General features: G+C 43.9%; 1 protein-coding gene across 2 annotated transcripts in view; it reads right to left on the reverse strand.

The window, feature by feature from the left end:
- BFSP1 (beaded filament structural protein 1) overlaps window positions 1-25564 on the reverse strand; it is a 43615-nt gene continuing 18051 nt past the window's right edge. For both annotated transcript variants that reach the window (XM_021391831.1, XM_021391830.1), the window contains 9 exons: window positions 23451-23643; window positions 21170-22167; window positions 14690-14750; window positions 10590-10685; window positions 9615-9707; window positions 8845-8952; window positions 7267-7487; window positions 5215-5300; window positions 1-3610 (listed from right to left, as the gene is read on the reverse strand). In XM_021391831.1, coding sequence (XP_021247506.1) covers window positions 2679-3610; window positions 5215-5300; window positions 7267-7487; window positions 8845-8952; window positions 9615-9707; window positions 10590-10685; window positions 14690-14750; window positions 21170-21540 — 1968 coding nt within the window. In that variant the 5' untranslated portion in view covers window positions 21541-22167; window positions 23451-23643 and the 3' untranslated portion in view covers window positions 1-2678. The remainder of the gene's footprint in view (window positions 3611-5214; window positions 5301-7266; window positions 7488-8844; window positions 8953-9614; window positions 9708-10589; window positions 10686-14689; window positions 14751-21169; window positions 22168-23450; window positions 23644-25564) is intronic.

Genomic DNA, 25564 nt, shown 5'->3' on the forward strand with positions numbered 1-25564 from the left:
TGTGGGAGGCACTGTGCTGTCAGTGGGGTGACTTCCTAATCCCCCACTTTTCATACTGGTAAGGAAATTTGTATCCCATGTTGGATATTGAGAAAACAATCATGATCTTAAAAAAAGTGGACAGACACAGGAGAAGAGCAGCAGGCTTGGTGTTAACTCTGTGGCAGGATGGGACAGAGAAAATTAAGGATGCAGGCTGGAAAGAGCCTTGGGCATTGCTTACGTGGCTCAAACCCAGTGGCTCCAAGGGAGCTCTGCAGATGTGTGGAGCTGTGTGGGATCTGAACTGCTGCTGTCAGGGGGGGAGGGGATACTCAAGAAGAAAGACACTGACATTTTTTGCACTGCGTTTCATAAGCAGTGGCAGTTCTGGCCCCGAGGAAACAACAGGATCTACCGCAGCAGTATTTTTCTCTGCTATTCGGAGCACTTCGATCCACAAAAAATCCCATTTCCCTCTACCTCCCACCTTACTGAGTACGTTTTAAGCACACATAGTCCCATAGCACAGAGTAGGTGTGGTTTTAAAATAGCCACAGCTGTAATTTCTTACCATTTCTGCAGCAGTAGAAGACAGCTGGAAATCTCCTCATCCAGATCTTAGCACTGAGGCGATGATGTGTCTGTAGTAACCTAGGTCTTATCCCAGGCTTTCCTTAATAAATGCTCGCACGTATTTATTTCATCACTACGCCTCAGCGTTAGTGTTTGAGAATCTGCATTTAAAGCAGTGGATAATCCATAAATCATGAGACTTACTATCCGTTTCAGCATTGTCATTATGAACAATAACTTCCTAGAGTTTTTTTTCTGTATCATTTTCATATACGTTCAGAAAAATACGAGGATCTGCCCATCTTCTGCTGCCATGGTTGTGGCTGGCAGCTCAGAGAGCGTAACAGAATTCAGGCCTTACTTCTCTGTGGTCCTTTGCTGCTGCTGTCAGTGGGGCAGCTCCTCTTTTACCTGCAGTAGCCAAATCCTGCTGCCAGTTGCAGGTACCCTGCACAGTCACCGCTGGCTCACCAGGGAGCAGCCTGCGTGAGCTTCGATAAACTCCTCTGCTGTTATTTACAGCATTAATGCATTAAGCTGAAAAGCACCAAAATTCACAGCAAGCAATGTCTGGCATTTACTCCCACCACATTTCAAGAAACGAGCACCCGCAAACAAACCTGAATAAAAATGTGACTGTGAATGTGGGGCACCTGCTCCTGTTTCCAAGAAGAAGGCGGCGTTTCACCACGTGCAAGAGGCACAGCAGACATGATACTAAAGATGCAATGGAAATTACTAATGAGAAAATACTAACATCGAAGAAACAGCTTGCACGATGTGAGAAGACAGTCTTGAAGCTCAGGCTGGGCAGGCTCCTTCCTCCCCAGGAGACGGGTGTATAATGGAAAGCCCCAGCAAGGCAGCAAGCAAAACTAAATTAACTTTGAGACCTGGGCTGGGACAGGAGAAGGAAAGCAGAGAGCCCAACCTGCAAGCGTTTCAGTAGGTTCTTTAATGGGTTGTTGGATTTTTTTTTAAAGCCAAAAGTCAAGCTGAGGCCTAAATGATTTACTGCAGCAAAGCTTTAGACAGAGCTCTACATTAGCACATACACAAAGGTTTCCTTTGTTTTTTCTTTTCTCCTTTTTTTTTTTCTCTCCCTGAGTCGAGGATTTCTGGAAGCTGCAAGAAGCTGATGCAGGAGTGCTGCTTTGTGCTTCTCCAGGCACGGCGGCACATGGGCAGGCAGCCCTCATTCCCATGGAGCTCTGTGGCACTGCAAGTGACCAGGACGCAACAGGATCACGTGGCAGCATCAAACTCTGCACAATGCTACAATCCAAGGAGATATGTAACAAGAAATCTTTAAAAAAGTAAAAAAAAAAACGAAATTCACAGTCTTCTGAATTGTCTGCAGTCTGCTCAAAAGCTTGCTTGCACTCATAAATGCCTCAGTTATACTGGTGAAGGAAAAAAGTAACACCTTTAGAGTATTTTAGAAGGGTTTTCCCCTGCTTTATTTTGGTGGAACTGCAATTCTTATTCTGAGTAGATGTATAGTAAGAGCTTATTTCAAACACAGCGGGTTTGTCTTCATATCCAAAAACAGCATTCTGCCAGGCTCACCTCTAGTTAAAGATGGTAAATGAGAGAGATTTGGAATGGGTTAGAGAACTCAATTTCCAGCTCCTCCTCTGCAAAGACTCCTGCACACCTATTGGTTAACTTGTAGTAGTAGAGCTTGTTATTCAACGGTAAAGGCAACACACACCCACAGCGGGTACTTTCTGTAGAAGGCAAAGCTTTTATTAAATGAATCAGATGTCACAAGTTAACATTTGCAGCTATCTGAGAGATGGGGAATCTTGTGGCAGCTATAGGAGAAGTAGAGGAATATGCACTGGCAAATCTGCCCTGGATACTTTGGAAAGCCAGGCAGCTCTGTAATGATAATTGATTTCAACTTGTTCTTATTGTGAAAATAAGTTGCATAGGATGTGCCTATTACTCCTTGTCCTGGAGCGGTCTCACATTCATTACAACACAGGCGAGCCTACATCAGACAGAATTGCCATCAAAGTATCAATCTGTTCCATACCAAACAGCAAAAATCTCACTATTGTATCATTCGATCAGGAAAAAGAATAATAACTATGCCAGACAAGTTGACTGTTTGTCACTTAAGAGCCCTTGTCACCCGGTTTCTTCTTGCTTGTCTTCTCTATCATCGTCTCCACAATCATTGCTGTCTCTTCATATGTCTGAATTCTGTCATCTGAAAACTTCTCGATGGACTCCACCACCTCCACCTTCTCGTAGCTCACGGAGCCAGGCAAGCCTGCTTCCCGGAACAAGAGGCCCTGTTTATCTTCTCGGTCGTACTCTGCCTCGACTCCTGGCTCAGCTGGGCTGATCAGACCCGGGGAAGGAACTGCCTCGGGCTCAGAGACGTCTGGATACTTTGTGACTTGCTCAATTTTCCCCCTTATTTTGCCCCATTCAAACATGTCTTCTTTCTCCTCCTCTTTCAGTTTATCTCGGGTTTCAAACTCGTCCCTCCTTTCACAGATGTCCCTTTTCTCTTTTTCTGATGGTTCAGCAGGTTCGGGCAGCTCTGGTATGGGCTCCACATCACCACCAACTGTTACCTTCCCATTGCTGGTCGAAACTGTGATCCCTCCCACAGCTGGGATGGTCGAGATGCAAGGTTCTTCATAGCCTCCCTCCCCTGTTACCAGCACATAACGCCCTTTGGGGTGGGCATCAGCTTTAGCCTCTGGTTTCTTGTGAGCTCTTATTTTCTCCCTCACAATGTTACACAATTTATCAAAGGCTTTACTTATCTGGGCTCCATCAGGTACGTCCTCTGGGACTGCTTCTTTTTCAACAAGTTCTAATTCCTCCTGCCCAGGTTCACATGTGACCAAACCTTCATGTCTAAATTCCAGCTCATCTTGGTCAAAAACTTCCACAGTTCTTTCATACACTTTTTCTGGTGAGAGCCCGTCAGTTATGTCTTTAGACATGATCTCCTTTTTCCTGGAAAGTTTCTTTGTCAGTGCTTTTTGTCTGGGCTTTACACTGGCAATCTCTTGCATAGCCTGGGTGATATCTAGGGAGAACAAAAACAAAGCAAACAACAGACAGTTCTCAACACAGCTGCTGCAAATGCTGGAGCCATCTCTCACCCTCACTGCCTCAGGTAGAGAGCTGAATGCAGCAGCAAATGTGAGCTCACCTCCTACTAGCACATTGGACAGCCTCTCCTTTTGCTGGGGTCGCCTTGGCCAAGCAGCCATTTTGCATCTGAGATAGCCATTTCCATAACCAGTATGAGGACATGACAACTTTACATGCAAGAAAGGCAGCGGTACAAAGCATTCACCCACCATCAAGCCCATATCAATGCTCAGCAGGAGCTGTTAGAGCCCACTGAGCTCAGCACCCTTCTCCTAGGCACTGTGGCAGGGTTTTGTTCCAGTAACAGGACAATACATCTTATCTCCTGAGACAGAGATGAAGGCAGCCCAGAAGTGGGAGTTAGTGGGAACAGCTTGCCTGGCTTTTTACAGCCCAACAAGGTACTAGAGTTTAGGGGGGAAGGAAAACCAAACTTGTATTTAAAACCTTCCCACTGCATGTAGGGTCCAGGCCTGATGGGAAAAGTGAGTGTCATCACCAGTTCTTCCAGGATTTCTGAGGACAGGCTCTGAGGGTGTCCTCTGCCAGGCCTCTTGCAGCAGGGGAATGCCTCTCACTTGCGTCCCAAAGGGGCCAGGCACTTCCATCATGGCAATTTTGGTATGGGCAGAGGCAGGGCAGCAGGCCAGGTGGGTACAGTGGGCATGGAAATAAGCAGCTGCCCAGCTGGGGGTATGGCCTCATGCCTTATGGATCCATTTCCATTAAAACAGCTACCTCTCACACAACAGTTAGAAAAATTATACCTGTACTCCTAAAATCAGCTTGTCTTATTCTGAGGGGTGGTTTGCTGTCAGTAAAACCCCAGTGACCTTGGATTTAAGTTGCAGTGAATGATGCTGCATGCTAGTACCTACAGCATCTTGCTATGAACAAACTTCTCTTCTTGTAAAGCGTGCCCTCTCTATTTGGTCTGGGCCATTTCCTTGTTACTGTGTTTACAAGCATCCTAATTCTAAGAGGCAATCCTACAATGCCATAGAAACACACCATTCAGATGAAACTAGGTCAAGAACTGCAGAGATGTGGCACTGAGGGACATGGTTAGTGGGCATGGTGGGGATGAGCTGGGGTTGGAGATCTCAGTGGTCTTTTCAACCTGAATGATTCTGTGACACATAAACAGGACCAAGAAGTGTTCTCTGCCAGTCTGCAGCACTAGCCATATCCTGATGCTGTCTGCACATGACTGAAGTGTGGGACAGCAATTTGCAACAAGTCAGCAAAAGAAACTCCAGCTCCTTCAGTAGTTTCAGGAGTCTTTTGACTTGGCTCTGTTGATTGGCCTAAGTAGTAAATTGCAAAAATAAGCAAAGAAATTAGTCTGCTTGGGGTTTTGGCCTTGGATAGCTTGTCTCAAAGCCAGATGAGGAAAGCTGAAATTGGTGCATTCACTTAGCGAGCCTTGAGTCAGGCAGTCACAGCTGGTGTTCATGTGAAAGACAAATGGAAAAACGGCTTAAATTACTGTGATGCTGCTCATGACAGACACAGGAAGACATGTCACAGGTTTACCTCTTCCCCTCGAAGCTTGAGGCTGGACAGGTCTATAGATCTGCGTGAAGAGTGTGACTGGCGTTCCTGCTATAGCAGAGTTTAACCTGCCGGAGAAGACACGCAACAGTCAGATCTCTCCCCCTCATTTCCACCGTGAGCAAGTGAAATTGTGCAAAATTAAATGTGAAGACTGAAGAAATAATGTATTTCTCTGTGGTGAGGAGTTATAAAGAGAGTGGTGGGAGCAACACAGCCACAGTGCCTTCACAGGAGCTGGACTGGCTTCCAGCAGCAGGAGCTGTGGGATGTACACTGATAGTAAAGAACTGCAGCAACAGGTTGTAGTTTATCACAGCACCTTGAAAGGAAGGGAAGATTTGGATGGCAAACTGTTCATCTATGCCTACTCAAAACCTGTACTTCTGCAAAAGCTTCTGTACCTCTGTCTCCAGCTGTGCCTGGGACAGAACAGGGACAATGTGACCTGCCTCAGACAAAGGGACCGTGTGATGCAAATGAGAAAGCAGACAGCCACACATCAACAGGCACAGGTTTGTTTTTCCTTTTATCTCATTTAAGAGTGGCTTCCTCTGTCATGGGGGAGGGAAAAAAAAGCCTTAGCAAGACTCTAAGTACTGAAAAATCAGAAAAATTCAAGCTATTGATAAAGAGCTATTCCCACACTGAGCTCCTCTTTAGCAAAGAAATCAGAAGCCACAAGGTCAGTCAGATCCTGTGGTTTCTGAGCCTGCCAGTGCATGGGAGAAGCCTTGGATCATAAAATTTACTTCAACTCAAATCAACTTATTCAACAGCCCCCCCATCCAGTAGTGAAGGAGATGCAAAACTGCACATGCAGCCTTTTCCATCAGTTGCCTCAGTGACCCTCTGCAATGAGGTGGATTTTTTCTGCATTTACCCTTCAGCTGACTGAGTTTCTCTGAGAAAAATGCTTTCTTTTGCCTTAGCATCTGGTTTCCAAGATATGTTCATATACATTATTTAACCTCTAGAGTATGACAGCAACTTGCATCACAGGAAAAAACGGCTGCAGTGGTATTACCTGCATTCTCCTACAGCCAACCTCTAGGAGGTCTCTGTGCAGTGGGGATTTTTCTCTTTGAGGTAACTGAAATAGATGGGATTTCTCAAAGAATGAAGGACTGACAAATCTTTCCTGAACAGCACAATATCTCTGAACATGCCAGAGGTTGTATTCACCAAATGATATCATCATCACTTTGTAAAAGCTGGACAGTAAAATATGAAATTTGGTGAAGTTTAGACATTACTTGCTAACGCCTGACTTCAGAAGGGCAAGAGGAAAACTGAGCAGTCTTTCTTGGAAAAAATATTTGTGGAGTTGGTAGTATTAAGGGTTAAAAATGAAAAAAAAAATGAGAGGCTGGCTTATATACAAAACAGTCACCACATCCGTGGCCTTGCCAGTCTGCTCTGTGCCTAGCCTAGGGCTGCAGATGCTCCCGCAGACAGGAGAGAGGGCCGAGAGGTGGCTTTCAGTGCAGAGAATGACCCTACCGGATACCCCTCATCAGAACGCGCTGTCCAACATGAGGTGCTGAAAATCAGCCTCCGGAGAGGCGGATGGTTGACACTAGAGGGAGCCAGAGCTCCTCGGTAGACCTCAACACAATCCAAACCTTTGCACGTTTCTTACAGTCTGTTTCATCCTTGCCTAAGAGCAACCTTTGCTATGGAGGAGTGATTTGCTTTGCAGGACGTTTGCTCTGCCTGCCCAGGGCCCTGGGAGCCTGCACAGAATGCTCCAGCAAGGTTCACTGCACAAAGGCACAGAGAGGGCATTCAGTTGGCTTCCATATGGTTCTGACCTCTGCGCACTGAAAGGAGAAGCACAGAATAGCTCTGACCCTTCCTTCAGCAGGGACGTGAGCAGGCTTTGCATCTACACAGACTGCCGTTGGAAAATTACCAATGAAAGGTGTGAAATGTCCATAGGTGGATTGAATGCCCTTGAAAAGGCTACATTTTTTCAAACATGGTAAGAGAGAACCACGGGCCCTCTAGCAGAGTGCAAGAACCCGGCCTTACCGGCTGTCCTCGTTCTCAATGATGCGCTTGTAGCGCTCCAGCTCGTTCTCCAGGGACTGCTGGTAGATTACCAGCTGGCGGCAGTCGGTCGTGTACTTCTCCAAGGTCCTCTCTGCTTCTTCTATCCCCTTCCTGAGGTTCTCAATCTGCTCGTTGTAAAGCTGAATTTCGTCGTCGTAACTCTCCTGGGTGTTTTTTATTGTTTGCTCCAGCATAGTTGTCTGGCAAACAAAGTTGTTGAGTAACAGAATCAGCTCTGAATTATTGGGTATCCCCATCTGACAGATATTTCAAAGGGGATACAAGGCAAGACATGATCTGTTGAGCTGCACTGCTGACACACAGAGGTAAATAAAAGTAACTTCTGGGCAGTAAGGCCTGAATGCCAGTCACTGGAACATACATTAACCAGGAGGTGGCGATGAAGCCCTTCCAAAGCAAAGGACGGAACTTACAGGTGGGCTGTTCCACCAACTCTGTTCTCACTTTCATCTGCTGTTTGGCTATTTCTTACAGTTGACCTATCACTTGGGATATTTTCCCTTTTCAAACATCTTTTATTAAAAAGATGCATTCACAAAAACATGATGGGGGCAACAATTGGTTAATGGATTATTTAATAATTGAATGATTTCTGCATTTTACAGGCAGGATTTCCAGAAACCTTTAAGAGACTAAATTTAGGATCTAAGTCCCCTGGCACTGATTTGGTTATACTGTGGTGTAAGAGTGCCAATGGGTGTACAGGTATATGTTCAATGCTGAGAAGGTGGAATCGATAAACTCACTGCAAACACGTTTGTCATGTTCAGAAAGTGGAAAGCAAAGGACCCCAGTGACAATTCATCCATCAGGTCCAGCCTTCACTCTCACAAGCAACCATGTCATCAGCTTCCACACATAAAGTTATTTAACTCTTAATCTCAAGGCCTAAGAATCAATCAGTTAAGAAGTTCTTTCTAAATGAGACATGAAGATTTGATTCTGAAAGCAGCATGATTAATTCCCTGTAGAGCATGCTTCTTCAAGTGCCACAAGAAGGCTGATTTCTCCTCATCTCTATACTGACATACAATCTCACTTGTCACTCTATTGATTCTTGCCCTTCCCAGAGACCATGTGTCCTTTCCGCCAAAGCGTCATTCTTGAGAAAGAGTCTGAGGAAAAGACCTGGGGTAGCATTGTCCCTGAGTAACATGGTGAGAAAAACTACACTCAGCTGCTGCTGTGGCTGTCAAAAGGAGTCCAAAATCCCACCAAAAGGTATTTTATGCCACTGCAGTCATCCTCTCTAACATATACAGAGGACTGACATCTTGAGGCCCAAAAGAAGCTGCATTTGGAGGGCATGAAGTGATTGTTCTCCAGCCTTATCTATCCACTAAGAAAACATTCCACTTCACAGAGGTAGATGTGGCACGTGCAATTCTACATGACTGGTTTCTGTTCACTGCAGCCTTCTTCTGCTGCTCCATCTCCTGTCTCCTCTGTCCTCTCCTCCTCTATCTTTCAGTTTTTAACACGTGCCCATAGAAACTATAGAGTCATGGTTGTGTCTGTGTCTAACAGTGGCAGTACCTCTGTCTGCAGCTTGTATTTTTGAGCCTGTAGCTGGCAGAGGATGCTCTTGTATTCCTCTAGCTGGCTCTGCAGAACAGGGATCCTCCTCTCCGCTACCAGTTTTTCCTGGTTGGAAGAAAACAACATGTGTGCAGGAATTAAAAAGAGTAGAAGGAAATTTTACTACTGAAAATAAACCATAAACACAAACAGAAAATGACAAAAGACAAATGGAAAGTTGGGTACTGAGGCTCAAGAAAACCCTTGAGGCATGACAAAACATAAAAGCTATGATGCGGAAGTGCTGTAAAAGTACATCTTATGTTGAAAGCAGACTGTTTGTGTCTTCTTCTAATAAATGTCCTTGATATAGCTACACAGATTGGTGTGAATCACCAAGTTTTCATCCTGTTTGTAGCTATTTATCTACAGTTATTCACATCGTGCCCCTTCACGACAAGATTTACTCTCTCTGCTTTTACACATACATCCTGCTAACTCTGGCTCACACAGGAAACACAACTACTTCCACCGCCTTTGAACTAGCCATTTTTGAAGTTAACACCTATGCTGATGTGTATCTAACACATTGTCTCTTCTCTTGCTCACTTCAGTTTTCCAAAGCTACAATTAGTTTTTTTCTCACATTCAATATTCAGTACTTAATCACAGTTGTTGCAGTTTTCATCCAACTAGCTGGGGGATCTGGTATGCTTTAAGAATCAACGTGGATTATTTTTCACTTAGTACAGACCCTGCAGCATGCATTTACCAACAGCAACACTTACCTCGGATATGCCAGTAGTTATAGGGGACACGCGAGGGGTTGTCTGGATGATCTGCTGTAAAATATTGACGTAGGTCTGGATTTCCATGAGGTTCTGTGGTAAAGCAAAAACATTTTTGTTGTAAAATAACATAGCTGCCTGTAATGTTCTACACTTCTGGGTCTTATTCCTAGATATTGATTTCTTTCTACACATAGAAGTCCAGCTCGTGTTAAGACTTGTTTTTGCCAAGTAGTTTTAGGCCTGGTTTAAACTGCTCATGTCCTAAGAGTTTTACTGTGCTTGGGGTATGTTACAGGTATGTGGCTAGGTGACAATGTACTTCACAGTCTTAATTAAAGGCAATGTGATTTCAAGTTTTACAGTACAGTTTCAAAATGAGTACCAAACAATATCCTTGCATGTGGTCTAAAAAGATGAGGTGCTTCTTTCAAAAGTGGCAAAGATGGAACTCTGGCTTGCTACAAGGTCCCACTGCTCTCCCAAGGAGAAAGGGGATGCATGTATTAGAATTAGCTGCAACGTAATCATACAGCCACATGATAATGTCCACTGACTAACCAGAATGCTCTGGCCCAGAAAATCAAGATTCTCCCTTTCATGAATGCAATAGCTTCCTAGCGTGAAATGTAAGGCAGCCTGATCAGCTCGTTGGGTTGAATCACAGAATAATAATAGAATATCCTCAGCTGGAAGGGACCCGCATCATGGTAACAGGTCAAGAAATTCAAAACATTGCTACTGCTGTAAGTACTGGATTCTGAGTAAGTCACTTTGAATGCCTGCAGCCATCTAATTCTTGGGCTTCATCCCACACTGTCGCTGTTGTGATCACTGACTATATACAAATTACACACTAAAACACAAACTGGATTTCCTTTTATTGGCCACTGGAACAGATCACAGAGAAGGATGAAGCTTCACATATGTCTCTAGAAGAAAGATCTAGAAAAGATGGCAAATCCAGCCAGTTACCTTCTTATATCTGTCTTTTGTGGCATTAATATCATCCTGCAGGAACTGGGACTCGATCTGCAGCTCCAGATTGCACAGCAGCGCTTCATCCGCTTCCTACAATGCAGAGAGAGACACGCAGTCAGTACACAGGGCTGGGGTGCCACTGATCCACCACGTGAATCGCTTCACTGCTGTATGGAGAACTAAAGTCTACTGGGAGAAATAAAAATATTTTGAAACCAATGAACAATAAGCACTTCAAACATCATGTTCTCCCATTCTATACACTGCTTTTCTGCATAAATATAATTTACGGTACAATTTAGCACAGGCAGTGTCAAAATACGCTTACTGTATGCTTTATGAATGCTGGGATCTGAGTAATAGACACAATGAAATACCGGTTGCTGATGCTAAAAGATTGCAATGGTCATGAATCTTAAATAGATGGCATCAGCAGAGTAAGGCATTGATTTCTCTAGTGCTTATGATAGGCCATCTTGAGCCATTTTTAATATCCTCGGTGAAAAGTCTCCTTGAAAATAAACAGACTGGTCCAAGCTATTTCCATTTCTCCTTTTGGTATTTTTTAATTTATCACAAATGTTTGTCAGATTTGGAGCTGTTTCTGGAACTAAAACTGACAGATGAGCAAGACCCAAAAAGTCGGTGAGCTGCAGAACTTTCTATTATTTATACATCAAGGACTCAAACTCCTCCTTGGTGCTAGACGTACAAACAGACCAAGAAACCTGAATTTCACCATCAGTGTCACTCGTGGTAGTCCCAACATTGAGACAATTGTTATTTTTCAGAAAACTTTACCATACTTCATAAAAACATGATTATGACTGCCTAGTTCATTGGACTAAAAAACTGGTGGCTATAAATCCTGACTGTGGTGCTTTATAGCTGCAAAATCCCCACGGAGCTCTAAGCCATCGTATCAAAACATGAGGGTTTGCATTCCTTCCCCAACTTCCAACTTTTTTAAAAAAGGAAAAGTTTAACGAGGGAGAGAGTTGAGACAGTGTCACCTCTCATGTTGCTTCTTAAGAGTAAGAGATTTTTGGCTCTTGTTACTAAAATAACAAGATTGAAAGGTGTTCCTTTAAAACAATGTACGTGCCATTACTGTGTAATTCTATCCCAGTGAGCAGATCATGGGTTGAAGATAAAATGCTAAAATCTATGGGCACAGCATGTGACTGGTAGAAGGGGATTGTTCTTTTTTTACATGCACAGCATGCGTCATTCCAAAAATGTGCGGATGCTGCTGTTTCATTATGCTGCAGAGCCTCCCAGCCAGGCCTGCTGACGCACTGGGAGGCCGCCCATGGACCCACTCTGCTCCAGAGCCATCTCTCTGCTTTGTGAGGCAGCAGCTCATCCAGACCAGCATGTTCGCAGCCAGTCATCATGACTGCACACTGCTTTTCTGCATCCGCTGCCATCCCATTGAGGAGAAGATCAGTGCAACAATGGTGATGTTAGGAGGCTTGTGGGCAGCCAAAAAAGCCCCCCGCTCCTGAGGTAAGCAAATATTTCTGCACGTAATAAGCAAAAGCAGTGTTCAGCTTTCCAAACATTCCTTCAAAGGGGAAAAATACTTTTGCTTTTTTTCTCTCTTTCAAACAGACTTGTTTCATTGACAATGCTTTACGGTAAAAGTATACAGTGCCTACATATCTTCTCCTGAACTTCACACTATTTGCTATTCACTCAACTTCCAAACAAAAACCATTCTGCCTTAGGAGCTGATTCCAGAAAGTTGATCCAAGTGATAAAGAAGCATCACCAGAACCACTGTTAACTGATTTCCAAACTGATTCTCGTTCCATCTGAAAAGGTAAACGCTTCCATCTGCTCATGCAAATTTCTAGGCTACATCTTGGGCACTGTGCATACAGTCAACGATGTTCTCCTCACTGTTTGGTGCCTCAAAGCAAGGAGGGCAGCTGGGAGCAGCCTAGCTGTAGTCTGAGTTAAAAACTCCCTGCAGCTCAAGATCATGTTGGCTGTGCCTGAAGTGGTCCATCAATCCTCTTTTCTTCAGCCACAGTTCTGCTGAGAGGAGTAATGAAGATGGACCCAGCAGCTCCAGCTAAGCCTTACAAAATATTGACCTCCACCAATGTTTTTAAGAGTTCACAGGGTATGCAAGAGCTCTGCTAGCACTCTGGAAAATACCATTGATGCAGAAGGTCTACAGTTCATTGGAGATGGAGAGGCTAAAACACATTTTTTTAATATATATAAAGAACATGCCATTGTGGCTGTGCTCACACGAAACATCTCCTCCCATTTGTCTTGGGGAAGAAAAAATCCACCTGCAGTTGTTTCTCACTGCAGAAGATGAAGGATGAGCCGTGAGAAACAGAACTGGGGAAAGATTTACTACAACTTCCTTCACTCAGGTGAAAGCTACTAGCAAAGGAGAATGAATTGGGCTGTCCCGCAGACGAGGTCTGGAAACTTCCTAAATACATTAGTAAACTTTTATCTTTTCTCTGACCATTTTCATTATTATTATTAATATTCCTTTGAGGTTAGTTCAGGAAACTGCAGCTCTGTGTAACCATCCCTCATGTTGCACTAAGAAAGGGAATGTATTTGGCAACAAACATGTTTTCCCCAGTCTTACTGTAGACTCTTAGATCTGGGCTGCATGATATCCACTCCCCATAAGACTAATAAATGGGCTCTTCCTACCTCTGCACATAGATTCAAATTCAGAGAGGAGCTGTCTTCTGAGCAAAAAGAATAACAGAGTTATTAAATGCCCCTAAAGGTGAATTTGCAAAATCACACTGAATGTAGAAGCATCAACACATATTTCAACTCTAGGTCCCAAAACGAATGCAGGAGCCATCTGGTGATGCTCTAAAGGTGTGCTAGACAGTAGACCCTCCAAGTCCCCGGTCTTACTGAAAAATTCATGAAGTCCTGAGGACAGCTGAGGCTATGGGCTGTGGACAACATGTGCAGCATGACCAGAATCAGGCTTTCCTTGCCATCTGGTTAGATTAGCCACATAAGCATTTGCCTGAAGTACTCCTCCTTGACATTTTTCCCTATAATTCAACACTTCTTTGTTTTATTACAGGTTCTCTAACATTACCAGAACATCCTTCCCGATCTGAGATCTTCCATCACGCAAAATAGAGCACCTATTTTGAACTACATAATTAGAAATAGGCATCAAGTGAGCTGTTGGAGAATTCTTAAACACCAGTGATCCTTGGCCTGAAAAAACTCAACAAAATGAGACACCAGCACCATTGCAAGCACATATTTAGCTCTATATTAAGATAACTGTCTGTAAGCAGTAGGAAAGAACATAAATGCAAGAGTCAGACTAGAAAAGTTCTTTGCTAACACTTATCCAGAAGGCAACTGTCATTAAGACCATGAAGCTAATTAAGACCTCTACTGAAGACGAGGATTATAATCCTGGCTCTGCCTCAGCCTCCTTGCCTTAACACCTTCTGGCTTTATTAACGCTACATCCTTGCTTTGAAAATCCATGTGCATGGCACTATATAAAATATATATATTTTTTCCTATTTTTGAAGCACTAGAAATAACTTTAAAATGATGTATGACTTTAAATAAAAGGGAAACTTGGATAGAGCCAGTGTTCAAGAGATGTTTTGTGAATTAGTTACATGACAGCTAAAATAAATCCTTGCACTGTTCCTTAGATCGCTGCAGCATGATGGCATCTGAACGTGGTGATCGTGGGCCCTGGACAGCAATACTGCCTCTCCTCTTCCAGGTACAGAACAGGTTAACAGCCAGCACAGAGCAAACACATACATGTATAAACAGGGTGTACGTGAGATCTCTTAGGTAGAAGATATGTTAAAACTGGGAATGGAAGAAAAAATGGCAATGAAAAGCTCCTACTTTACTTCTTTCCCATTTTTCTGGGTCTTTACCCATACCTTTCTTCTGACTATGCTCATGTGGAACTTTCCATTCTGCTGATTCTTTAAACAAACTCAGATAAAAAGAGAGCTAGGCACCATTAAGAATCCTCAACGGTACCTAAACAGTCAAAAAATCAAAGAGAAAAACTGATCAAGACCTTCGCTTTTCCATTTTCCCAGGTTTACCTTATTCAGGCGTTCAAGGGTCTCTTTTAGCTTCTGCTGATATTCACGTTCATTTCGGTACCTGCAAAAAGAACAAAGGAAATGAAGTTCAGTGGCCCATCCTTCTACAAACTGCATTTTTAACTGCACTATCATGCACAATATGTGCTTCACACTAAAGCAAAATATGAACCTTGAAAGGTCCCAGAAGATTTATTTATGCATTAGTACTACTTTCTTTTTCATCCCAGCTGCAGAGCATAATTCCAGAACTGACTAACTTCTTGTACCTGGCTTATATAGCAACAGGCAATGGAAAGCCACTTACTTGCTATCACATTGTCACAGAAAGCCCAAGAATTAGATTATTTACAACACCATTCATCAGTGACTACTACATGGGTATTTGCTACACTGGCACATTAGCATTTCATAGAATCATAGAACCATTAGCATTTAATTACATTAGCATTCAATTACATTGCACTTGATTTTCTGTTCTAACTGGTGTTGTTAATAATCACTGAACTGACAAAAACATGAAACATAAAAGCTGCAATTTCGTATATTGATTGTGTAAGAATAACGTTTTATTAGGATGCTTCGATGGATTAAGTTTTGTGTCCCCTTCAATATCAATTCATACTTTAGTTCGGTCAAAATCACATCAGTCTTAGTAAGGTCTGCATTTAGCCAGCAACTCTTGTGAATTTATAAAAATTCCATCAGTGCATAATGTGCATATTTCTATACAGAGTGAACAATGGATGTATATTGTGCTTATCTTTGATGGGGGAAAACATGACACATGCTCTTCATGAATTAGGGCTCTGAATTTATATGCTAGATGGAATTATCTTCTCAGAAATCCTCTTAGCTCCAGAGTGGGAAACTTCCTAATTAACACACAGGGTATTTGTTCATTCCTTTCCCTAAGTAAACTATTTTAAAAAATACTTAATAGGAGGAGATATAGCTTAATGAGATCGGGTTAAAAACAAACAAAAAAAACCCCACAGCTAGAAGCATTTCATAGTACCAGGCCATGACACTTTGCTATCAGTGCTGAACAAGTGGCTCGTGAGACTCCAGTTTTCAGTGCCAGAGAAGTATGTAAATAGTCTGTTCCTATTTATCCATTTGCTTTCCCTAAAATAATAGCTAGAGATACAAAAAGCTGATGTTTTCCTGCTTCCTACTAGAAATCCTCTTGGCTGGTGTCAAGTCAGCTCTGCTGGTGAATGTCCCTCACTCGCAGTATAAGCAATGGGCATGAACCGAAGTACAAATGTGGATAAAATTCAGAACTGAACATAATCCCCTGTTTGTATTCAAAAGTCATTAATTCAATCAAGATAACGCTGGTGGCATCTAAAGGACATGCTCAGTCAATAGGGAATTTGTCAGTTGCTGGAGTGAAGAGGATCAGGGTGGATGGGGCTCTGAGCACCTTAAGGAGCTGTAGGCGTCCCTGTTTGGTGCAGGGGTTGGACTGGATGGCCTTTAAGGGTCCCTCCCAACTCAAACAATTCTATGGTTCTATGAAATTGATGGGCCGCCTCTGCTGAACTGCTGTTTTCTAACAAAACTAAAGCAATGTCTTTCTGCCAAATTGCAGTAACATAAGTTTCACTTCCAAGGGTACAACCAAGTATATTCAGCTTCAAAATCACGACTGCATTTGTTTCTGTGATTCATTAAATAACTCACCTTCAATAAATCTTCTGTCTTATAAATATTTTGTGGACACTTGACATTTTCTGGCAACTGGGCAAGAATAAAGCAAATTGTGCCAGCTTGGGAAAATCAAATGTGTGGCTACAATATAAAGGTGGATTTGCACTCCTAATAACATGCAAAATCCCAACAGTGTCAGGGTCTAAATCTCAGCCCCAGTGTCATTCAGGCTTTTTCAAATCTGGCCAGCTGCTAGGTCTTCACTCAAAAATTCTTCCAATGACTAAAATGCTCAGCTATATTTTCCTCGCTTCTCAAATAACACAAATACCTGCTCTGTCACATACACAGAAATTCACCTGGCAGCCATGAGCTGTGGATAACTGTTAGTATTGTGCTGTTTTTCTCTGAATGAGGATTGCTCTTAAGGGATTTTCAGTGTACTCTGTAAGCTCAGTGCAAAAGGGTGAAGGACCTCTTAGGAATGAGATCTCTTCAGAGATCTCATGATGCAATGTGCATGCCTCTGTGCTGCTGAAATTTATGTAAGTGTAGTGGCTAACAAGCTGCATGATCTTACACTTCCAACCTGATGTCCAAGTTCAAGTAATTAGAGAGATGTTTAAAGGAGATCTACATTTCTTAGATATCTGCTAGTCGGCCTTTCCTTGACCTTTAGAGCTTCTTTTGCTCATGAACCATAAGGCTCATTTGCTTCTTTAAACGAACAAAAAAATCCTCCTCATCTAATCAGATAGCTTTAGGGACATAACAAATCTTTTTGGACTCTGTTTAGAAAAGCATTATTCATTGCTTTTTGCACAGTAGAAAATAAATGGAGTGGAGGTGGCTGCCAGGTTCAAACACAGCAGAACAGGGCTGTAAAGGATCCCATTAGCTCACCTCTCTGAGGTTAGTAGCTCTCTATTGGGGTACTTACAGATATTTGTTGAGCCCCCTGAGCCCTTGTATAGCTTCAGGCATCAGCCCTGTGCGACCAAAGGGTATGCAGGAGGGAAGCCTATCTCTGGGCTTGGTTCTCTGCTGGAAAGCACAGCTCCAGCGATGCCACAAACAACTTCTCCCATCTTCTGCTGCCAGGTCAAGAATGCTCTTGAAAGATGGGGCAGGGAAGGCCCTTCTCATTCAGACCTTGTCTCTGATGCAATGCGAGGGCTGCCTTCTCTCCACAGAGAAAACATTCACAATACATCCTAGTGAGGTTCAACGGCCAGATACTCAATTTGCTGTCAAGCCCGTGCCTTTAATATACAGAGGTACAGGAATGATGTCTCTCTGTTGAGCCCTACTGAGTTCTTCCAGCAATATAGGAAGCTTCTCGTCTCCCCACAAGACAAGACAAAACTTTTCTACTAGGTATAAGCTTCCCCGAGGCATTTCTCCAGTCTTTTCTCAACAGAAACAGCAGTAATTTGAGCACCAAAGAGAGCACAAACTGCAAAATGCTGGTCCTACGAGGATGACAGACAAGCTAATGAGGATTGTATTTCACACCCTGAAGGCTGGGATGAGCCCCGTGTGGGCTCTGCTCTGCTGATTTGTGAGTAGATTGCTACCTGCGTTATTACAAAGCTGCTACCGAGCAGCTCACAGCCACAGTGCAAGATTTTGGCACTCTAAGGAGTGGGTGGAGGCAGACAGGACCTCCTCACCTGCAGCTGCTACAGGATAAAACTATGGCCAGAGTAGTGGTAGCAGCAGTGCAGAGACAGCTCCCACTGACAAGACTTGAAGACGGCTCTGCCAGTGCTCATCAGCCATCATCACCTCGGCAGATCCCAGCTCTGGTGCTGTGTTACTTGCTTTTGTTTCCCTTCATCGGTGTTGTGTCTCTGCTGCAGTCCCAATGGGTGTCACCTTGTCTGAGCATCACTGTGCAGACAGGAGGACCAAGTGTCTATTTCTGTGTCTGGTGACACCCAGGGAACCACATGGCGTGCAAAACCCACAATATTAGCACTGAACGAATGTTAAATGGGATGATCGATTAGCAAGACTTTTAATTCCTGAAATTAATTAATCCTGCTCAGTCGAGGGTGCGAAAATCTGGGTTTCAGCATCTTTCTGGATATCACGGGGAGTGAAATACAGTCCTTTCCATCTACAGATAGATGTAACGCTGCTGTAATAACAATGCTCTATAAAAATTAGCATAATTAGCCCTCTTATGAGTCGCATCCAAACAATTCCTCACTGCATTTTTTTCTAACTTCAAGGGAACAAATTCTCCACTGGCACAGTCTGAATTATTCACGCTAATGTGAAAAGCCATGGACATGCCTACAGAGGGTTTAAAAATAAATTTAAACCTAAGATATACTTTCCAGTGGTTCATGCACTTTTAATTTTACAGACACAGTGGTCCCAGGGTGTACTGTATTTAATAGGAATCTATTTCCCTAATCATGAATGTGAGTAAAAGAATGGGCTGTGAGAGCTAAAACTCTTTGCCTCAGTGAAAAGCCCAGATACTTGTCAATTACTTGGTACACAACTCTAAGAGATGTTATCCATCCCTGCATGCCAAAAGTCAGTGTTTTATCTTCCAAAATCAATCAAGAAACCCCTACACTGTGCTGCTGACTGAAGGCAGAGGCAAGTAGGAGAAAAGCTCTGCAGTGCTGGAGCACTTCTGGCTGCAGGAGTGTGGCATAGCCCCAGCACAGCACAGATGGTTATCACTCCACATTTGAGAAGCAGAAAACATAGGAATCAGGATGGCTGTGAAATAGGGTGAGCACGCAGGGTGTGCAATGCTGGAGTGCTGGCCTTGCCTGAAATGTAACCAACCTTATTTTTCAGTCTCTGAAGAGCTTTCACATCCGTTCTGCAAGTCAAATTCAGCAGCTTCCAAACAGGGAAAAACAAAGCCCAAATTCACCTTGGCTACATCCAAGCCAACCAAAGTTCAAAGTTGCAGATATAGAAGGCCATTGCAATGGAAGGGCAGTGGCTGCTTTCTGACCAAATTGCCTTTGATTATACCACAAAATTTCCTTTTTACTTTTGTTTACTGCTGCTGAGTAAACATCCCAGGGCTGTGTGACAAGACACCATCTAATTTTTCTGAGAAATCACTAACTACTGCTGTAGCAGGTCCTAAATCTCACTTTCTAAAAGCACAGTGCCTTCTTTGAGTATTTCTGACCTCCAGACCTTCAGTGCCCTGCATTCTTCCCCACACACTCACAGCCTACGCAAAGCACTGCTAAGAAAAGGCAAGTGATGCTGCATCAGATTCTGCTGATGGGGAGCAGCACAAGCTGCTAATCCAAAAGCATGCAGGTGGATGCAAGAATCCATTGAAAGATATTTCTATCCATTTTGTACGTATTTTTAACTAATACGCAGCTGGCACTGAGTTTGGCCAAAATCTCATAGACATTGCTTAATTAAAACATATAAAAAGTATCAAAGTTGACAGTTAAATTACACCACTGGCTCACAGCTGAATTTCCTGCTCACGGTTATTGGAATACAACACTGCCTAATCTGGCACTCATTATTCATTGACTCACAGCCAAGGAGTCATGAATTTCTGACCATTTCCAGCGTTTAGCCTCAGTACACCTGCATGAGCAGTTCTCTGTTGTCAGATGAGAAACAGAGATGAAGGTTTGGAATTTGTCTACCTGCGTCACAATTCCCACAAGCTCTTCGCGTGGCAGCTCCCTGGACTGGGTTGGAGCTATTAATTTTTATTTATTCATTTATTCTGGCTGCCTGATTTTTTGCCCCATGAATAGCTGTGGCAGCACCACAGAGCATCATGCAGGGCTCGGGAGGGCAGGATGAGCACGTGTCAGGGTGGTACAGCTGCTGGGAGCGATGGATCGTCAAACTACTGCCTCAAGACACAAATAGTCACATTGTCAGTTGCCCCACACCTGCTTTCTGGCTCTTCCCAGTTGAGCAAAAAACCACAAACCCAAACAGCTTTAGAAACAGAAACAAATATTTCATTTGCCTCTTTCCTATCCTTGTCAGTGAGAAGTGTTTCTGACTCAAAGTATCCTACATGGTGTTCCTTTCTCACCCTTACGTGGGGAAGGTGAAACATTTCAGTTCAGCCTGTACACTGCTGCCAAATTTTCCCTTCTCTCCCATCATCAGTCCTTTTATCAGCAACATTCCCCAGGTCTTGTCATAGAAGTAGTTAGGCAACATGGCCAGAACTGGCTGCTGCTGAAGAGAAGGGACTACATGTGTCTGGAGGCACTTGCATGCCTCAGCCCCTAATTCTCCTGCTCTTATTTACAGTGCCAATGAAGTTAAAGAGAAATGAAGTTCAAGGAAAGTTTTCTTACAGGTATTGCTTATGTACCATGTGCCAGAAATATCAGGATGCAAGGAAAAAAAAGTAAGGTAACTAAGGAAATCTCTTTCACATACCAAGAGTAATAATTATTTTCTCTCTTTTCATCCTACGCCCGTAGATGCTGGCCCAGGTGATTTACAACGCCTGTAAATAAAAGCAATTTCTTGGAGGTGTCCTAAATGTTTCAGGAGGTGTTTGGAGTCTTGTAACTCTGTGCTGTTCAGACACAAGGTTCATTTTGTGCCAGGATGGTTTTCTAATTGGTCTGTTCCCTCTTTGCAGCTCAGAGCGCAGCGCAGCTAAAGCTAAGAAACAACAGTGTGTGCCACGGCGAAGACCTGCAGCCACATGCTATCCCTGGCTACAAGTCTGAAACACAAGGAAAGACATCACCCACGCAAGAGAAGCAAGCTAGAGACCAAACCTACCCTTAGGACACAACTACAGAAGCAATACTACCTACTCCCTCCCTTCTCCAGCCTTACTTGTTGCGGTACTCATCAAGCATGCGCTGGGCATCCTTCTCCTCCCGCTCCAGCTTGGCCCGGTCAGATGCCAGCTCCCGCATTCGTTGGCGGTTGAACTCGATCTGCCCGGCGAAGGCTTCGTCCAAACCCACCAGCTCATCCATGCGCTGGAAGGTCTCCAGCTGCTTGCGCAGGATGGTGTTGCGCTGCTCCAGCACGCGTGCCCGGTTGATGTAGCTGGCGAAACGCTCGTTGAATTCCTGCAGGTTCTCCAGGCCTTGGGCTTGGGCCAAGCTGTCAAATTCGGGGGAGCCCCGCAGCTCATCATAGGCGTCCGAGCGCTCGTACTTCTCCTTGCGAACCTCACGGAGGAAGCTGCTCCTGTACATGGCTTCGGGGGGGCTATGCGGTGCCGGTGTCCCCTCTTCCGTGCCTGCCTGTCTCTCCAGTTTGGATCTGATTTGTGTCTGGGGGGTTTGGGGAGGAAGAATTGACCATAATCACCCCCCAGATGATTAGGACTTGTCTCCAGGGCAGTTTGTGGCACTAAAGGCATCATGTGCAGCAGTGAACTAAATAAATCCCAATGGCCCCGCCTCGGGGCTGCCCGTCCAGGCGTCAGCAGTTCAGAGGAGCTTTCTTTTTGAGCGTTGCAATTGCACAGCCAGAATAAAAGAGAGCGATGTCCAGCTTTTGCCTGGTGGATTATCCATGGACAACAAAATGAGCGCTTTGCAGTTTCAGAGGCTGAGCTCAAAGCCTGTCCTGGATGGATTGCACAGGAGAGCTTTGTCCCTTGTTGTCTCCAGGCGCTGCGTAGAGGCCTCCTGCTGAGCTAGCATTTTGATGCGAGTGCATGGAACAGCTCGATTTTTGTTATTTGGCAGTTTTGCAGTGCTGCTTGGGATTACATTATGGTACATAAAAGTCAGCATGGCTCCTGCTCCAGCTACAGAATTTGGCCATTTGGTTCTCACCTCATACTTCATCGCATCAGCCTTTCCTGTACGTTACATCTACCAAGCAAGAGAGGCATGAAAGCAGGAGGATCACAGACATACTGTGACACAGAAAGCCCCATGCTTTAAAGAGCACTGCTGGGAGGCCAGTGTCTTCAGGAACAGCTAAGTGCCATGTCCCTTCATGGCATGGTGGACATCGAGTTACCCCACGGGGAATCACCACCTTCCCTTCCTTCCATCTCTTTACCCTCCCAATAATTAAGTCTCACGAGCCACCATTCCCAGAGAGGCTTTAGTTTCTCTAATAGTGATTGATGTATTTCCTGTAACTTCTTTTTTTTTTTTACAGTCTTTACCTTTTCAAAATACGGCTCCTCTAGAAGCGCTCACACAGCCAAAAAGCCCAACACCAAGACAGTCTGATATTGAGATCTCTGTTAATAATCCCTCTATGTTTAAGTCACTTTTTCATTTTTTAATGCACATATCTAGTATGGATATTTAGATCCCATGTCTTGAAACCTTAATAGAGAGTGGCCTCACTGACAGCAAGGGCAGAGGAGAAGAAAGATGCTGGGTGCTCAGGTGATTCTGAAGTTCACCTGCTGCGTAATCAAAGCTGTATCTAGAGGAATAAAAAGCCCATTGGAGGTTTTCTGCATCTTTCCTATTCTGCTTCAGATTATTTGGAAATGCAAAAGGGAAAGATCAGATGATCTTTCAGAAAATCAAGGTAGGCTTTGTGCACACATCGTTCAGCTCCATACACAGCCTCTAAAATAGTTAAACAGCAACACAGATAGGTTTGTTTTTTTTTTAATATTTGGAAACTTCATGTAGCAAAGAAAGCAAAGCTTTCCACGCAGCACCAACACGCAAATATTGGCAGCTCTGTGGCGGGACAAGCCTGCCCAGGCAAACAATGCAGCAGCTGCTGATGTTTTCACAGAGTTAGTCTTCCAGAAGAGATCAGAAAGCAGATTCTGCTGGGCTGTGGGCACTGTATTTTCGTGGCAAGGGATTTTTAAGCTTTAGAACCATAGAGTCACCAAGGCTGGAAAAGACCCCTGAGATCAACCAGGCCAACTGTCCACCTACCACCACCATTTCCCCACTAAACCTTGTCCCTTAGCACTAAACCATGTCCCTTAAGTATCCTATCAGAACAGAAATAACCTTTTAGGGAACTCTCCCACTCGTCCCTCTGAGGTTGGAAGCAGCACTGACTCCATGCTAGGCATAAACCTTAACTCTCTAGGCAATAAACACAAAAATGTCATGTTCTGCTACAGGCTGCGTTTCTCCAGAGTGGGATTCCTGACTCAGTAAAGTCTCACCTTGGGTTGTTTCCCTGCTGGCTTGCTGCAGACACTGCTTTCCTGTGGGCGAAGCAAGTATACACGGCTCAGGCTCTATGTTCATGGCTTTCTGTGACGGAGGCTCTGACTTTCAGTGAGGGAGAGTGAGGAGACATCCCGGCCTCCAGAGAGCTTGCAGTCACTCAAACGCAGCAAACCAGAATGACACAACCTGAAAGACAAAAACAGTTTGGCCTAGACTGCAGTTGTTATCCTGTTCCTTTTCAAACACAGAATGTCAAGAGCAGTATGGAAAAATCAATCTCCTCCTGCTATGCACTGAATTATTTGGCTCGTCTAATGGACCACCAAGGTGAATTTCACACAAAGGGATCCTGTAGGCTGTTTCCTGCTTAAGAAATGGCTCAAAGACCAAAAGATTATCTATAAACACATTAATGACACATGTGACAAATTGCTGCTTGGAAGCTTTTTAGATTTTTATCAGTGCGTTTGTCTAAAAAAATCACGTATATATAGATTCTTTTTTACCTAATGCTCTCAATATCAATAAAAAAGAACAATAAGAAACAATTCCTATCTTTCCTTCCTTGTCCCCAGGATATGTGTGCCTTGTTCTTGCAAGAACAAAATCTGAAGGCTGGCTCTTTGCATTGTAAATGTGCTCTATGATACATCATCATCGCCCCAGAACAAGTGTTTACCTACTGCTGTACAGCTCAATAAAGCCCTGATGCAGTGCGTGGTTTGCTTCCTCTTTAATTGCTTGTATTGCCGTGAACTCCCTCACAGTCTAAATTGGCAATATCCCTTCTGTACAACATCAGCGTCTTTCACCAGTGCCACCAAGCTGCTCCTTGCTGTTCAGCTCTGCCAACACAAGTTTCTCATGCTAAATCAAACCAAATTAACACAACACAACCATAGAAACAAAACCTCTTCCTGCTGTTTTCTCAGTAAGACCATGACAGCTTGTTGGTCTGCCTACTGAGCTGCCATGAACTGATCGCAGGCAATGGCAGGGCTTTACCAACACACTCTGTTCTCTCTTGCTGTCCTTTGAAGTTGTTTTGCTTTATTCAGAGGCTGACACTAATAGCCCAAAGTAGCCTGTTCCTGTAGTCCAGCATGAAACTTCAGAGCAGGGCATGCTAATGAAATTCCAAATGCGCATTTCATGGCAAGGTCTCATTACACAGAAATTGAGGTTATTCTTCATGTTGAGAATTGAGGTTATTCTTCATGTTGAGAATTGATGCTCAAAAGGCCACGTCACATCGCATGGCTGAAAAGAGCTGCAGTGCAAGGCATTCAGGGCACATCTTCTCCGTGAACATGACCGATGAGAGAGATGAAATGAATTGGGGCTGATTAGCTTTAAGGGAGACTCAAAGGGATGTAACTTCAAATAAGAAAGAGTCTATTATATAGGAGGAAAAAAAAAAAGGTTTATTTTCCACATCCATAGTGAATAGAACAAGAAATAATGGGTTTAAACCGTGTAATGTAAGACACAAACGAGTTATGCGGAAAGTGGTTTAACGGGATGAATAATGAAGCACTGGAATAAAAGACTGCAAAATCTGTCACTGAAGCACTTTGCAGATCAGGCTAAGCAAACAGCACTCAGGGCTCAGAGAGCTTTCGCTCCCCCAGCCGTAGGAATGATGAGAGCTTGCTGCTGATTTCCAGGGGGACACAACAAGGGGGCTCCTTAGTGCCCCCAGCACCCTGGTGATGACTTCTGAGATCTCTCCCAAACCTGTAAGAGCTATAGCCTCCCACTAGGAAGCTCCCTTGTATGCAGTCTTCCTATTTGCTTTAGAAATTGTTCTCTGGTGGGTGATGTCCAGCACACTGCAGCACAGCTGGATGCTGACCTCAGCCTGTTTATTTTGTTTTTACCCCAGCTGAATGAAGCAAAGGGCACCACGCCTAGCCCAGTGGACCACATAACATTAAAAAAAAAAAAAAAACCACCCTCAGAAACAGGAGGTTTGTTCAGCTACTCTGATTCGGGGGTCAGGCAGAACAGCATCTGTCTTCAAGGGAATTCAGAAAATAATTGTGCCATGTTTCGGGTATGAACTTAGAGAGCAGGGATATTGTTGTTCCTGCAGGCAGCAGCAGAA

Source organism: Numida meleagris, chromosome 3 (genome assembly GCF_002078875.1).
Source record: "Numida meleagris isolate 19003 breed g44 Domestic line chromosome 3, NumMel1.0, whole genome shotgun sequence".
Taxonomy (NCBI): domain Eukaryota; kingdom Metazoa; phylum Chordata; class Aves; order Galliformes; family Numididae; genus Numida; species Numida meleagris.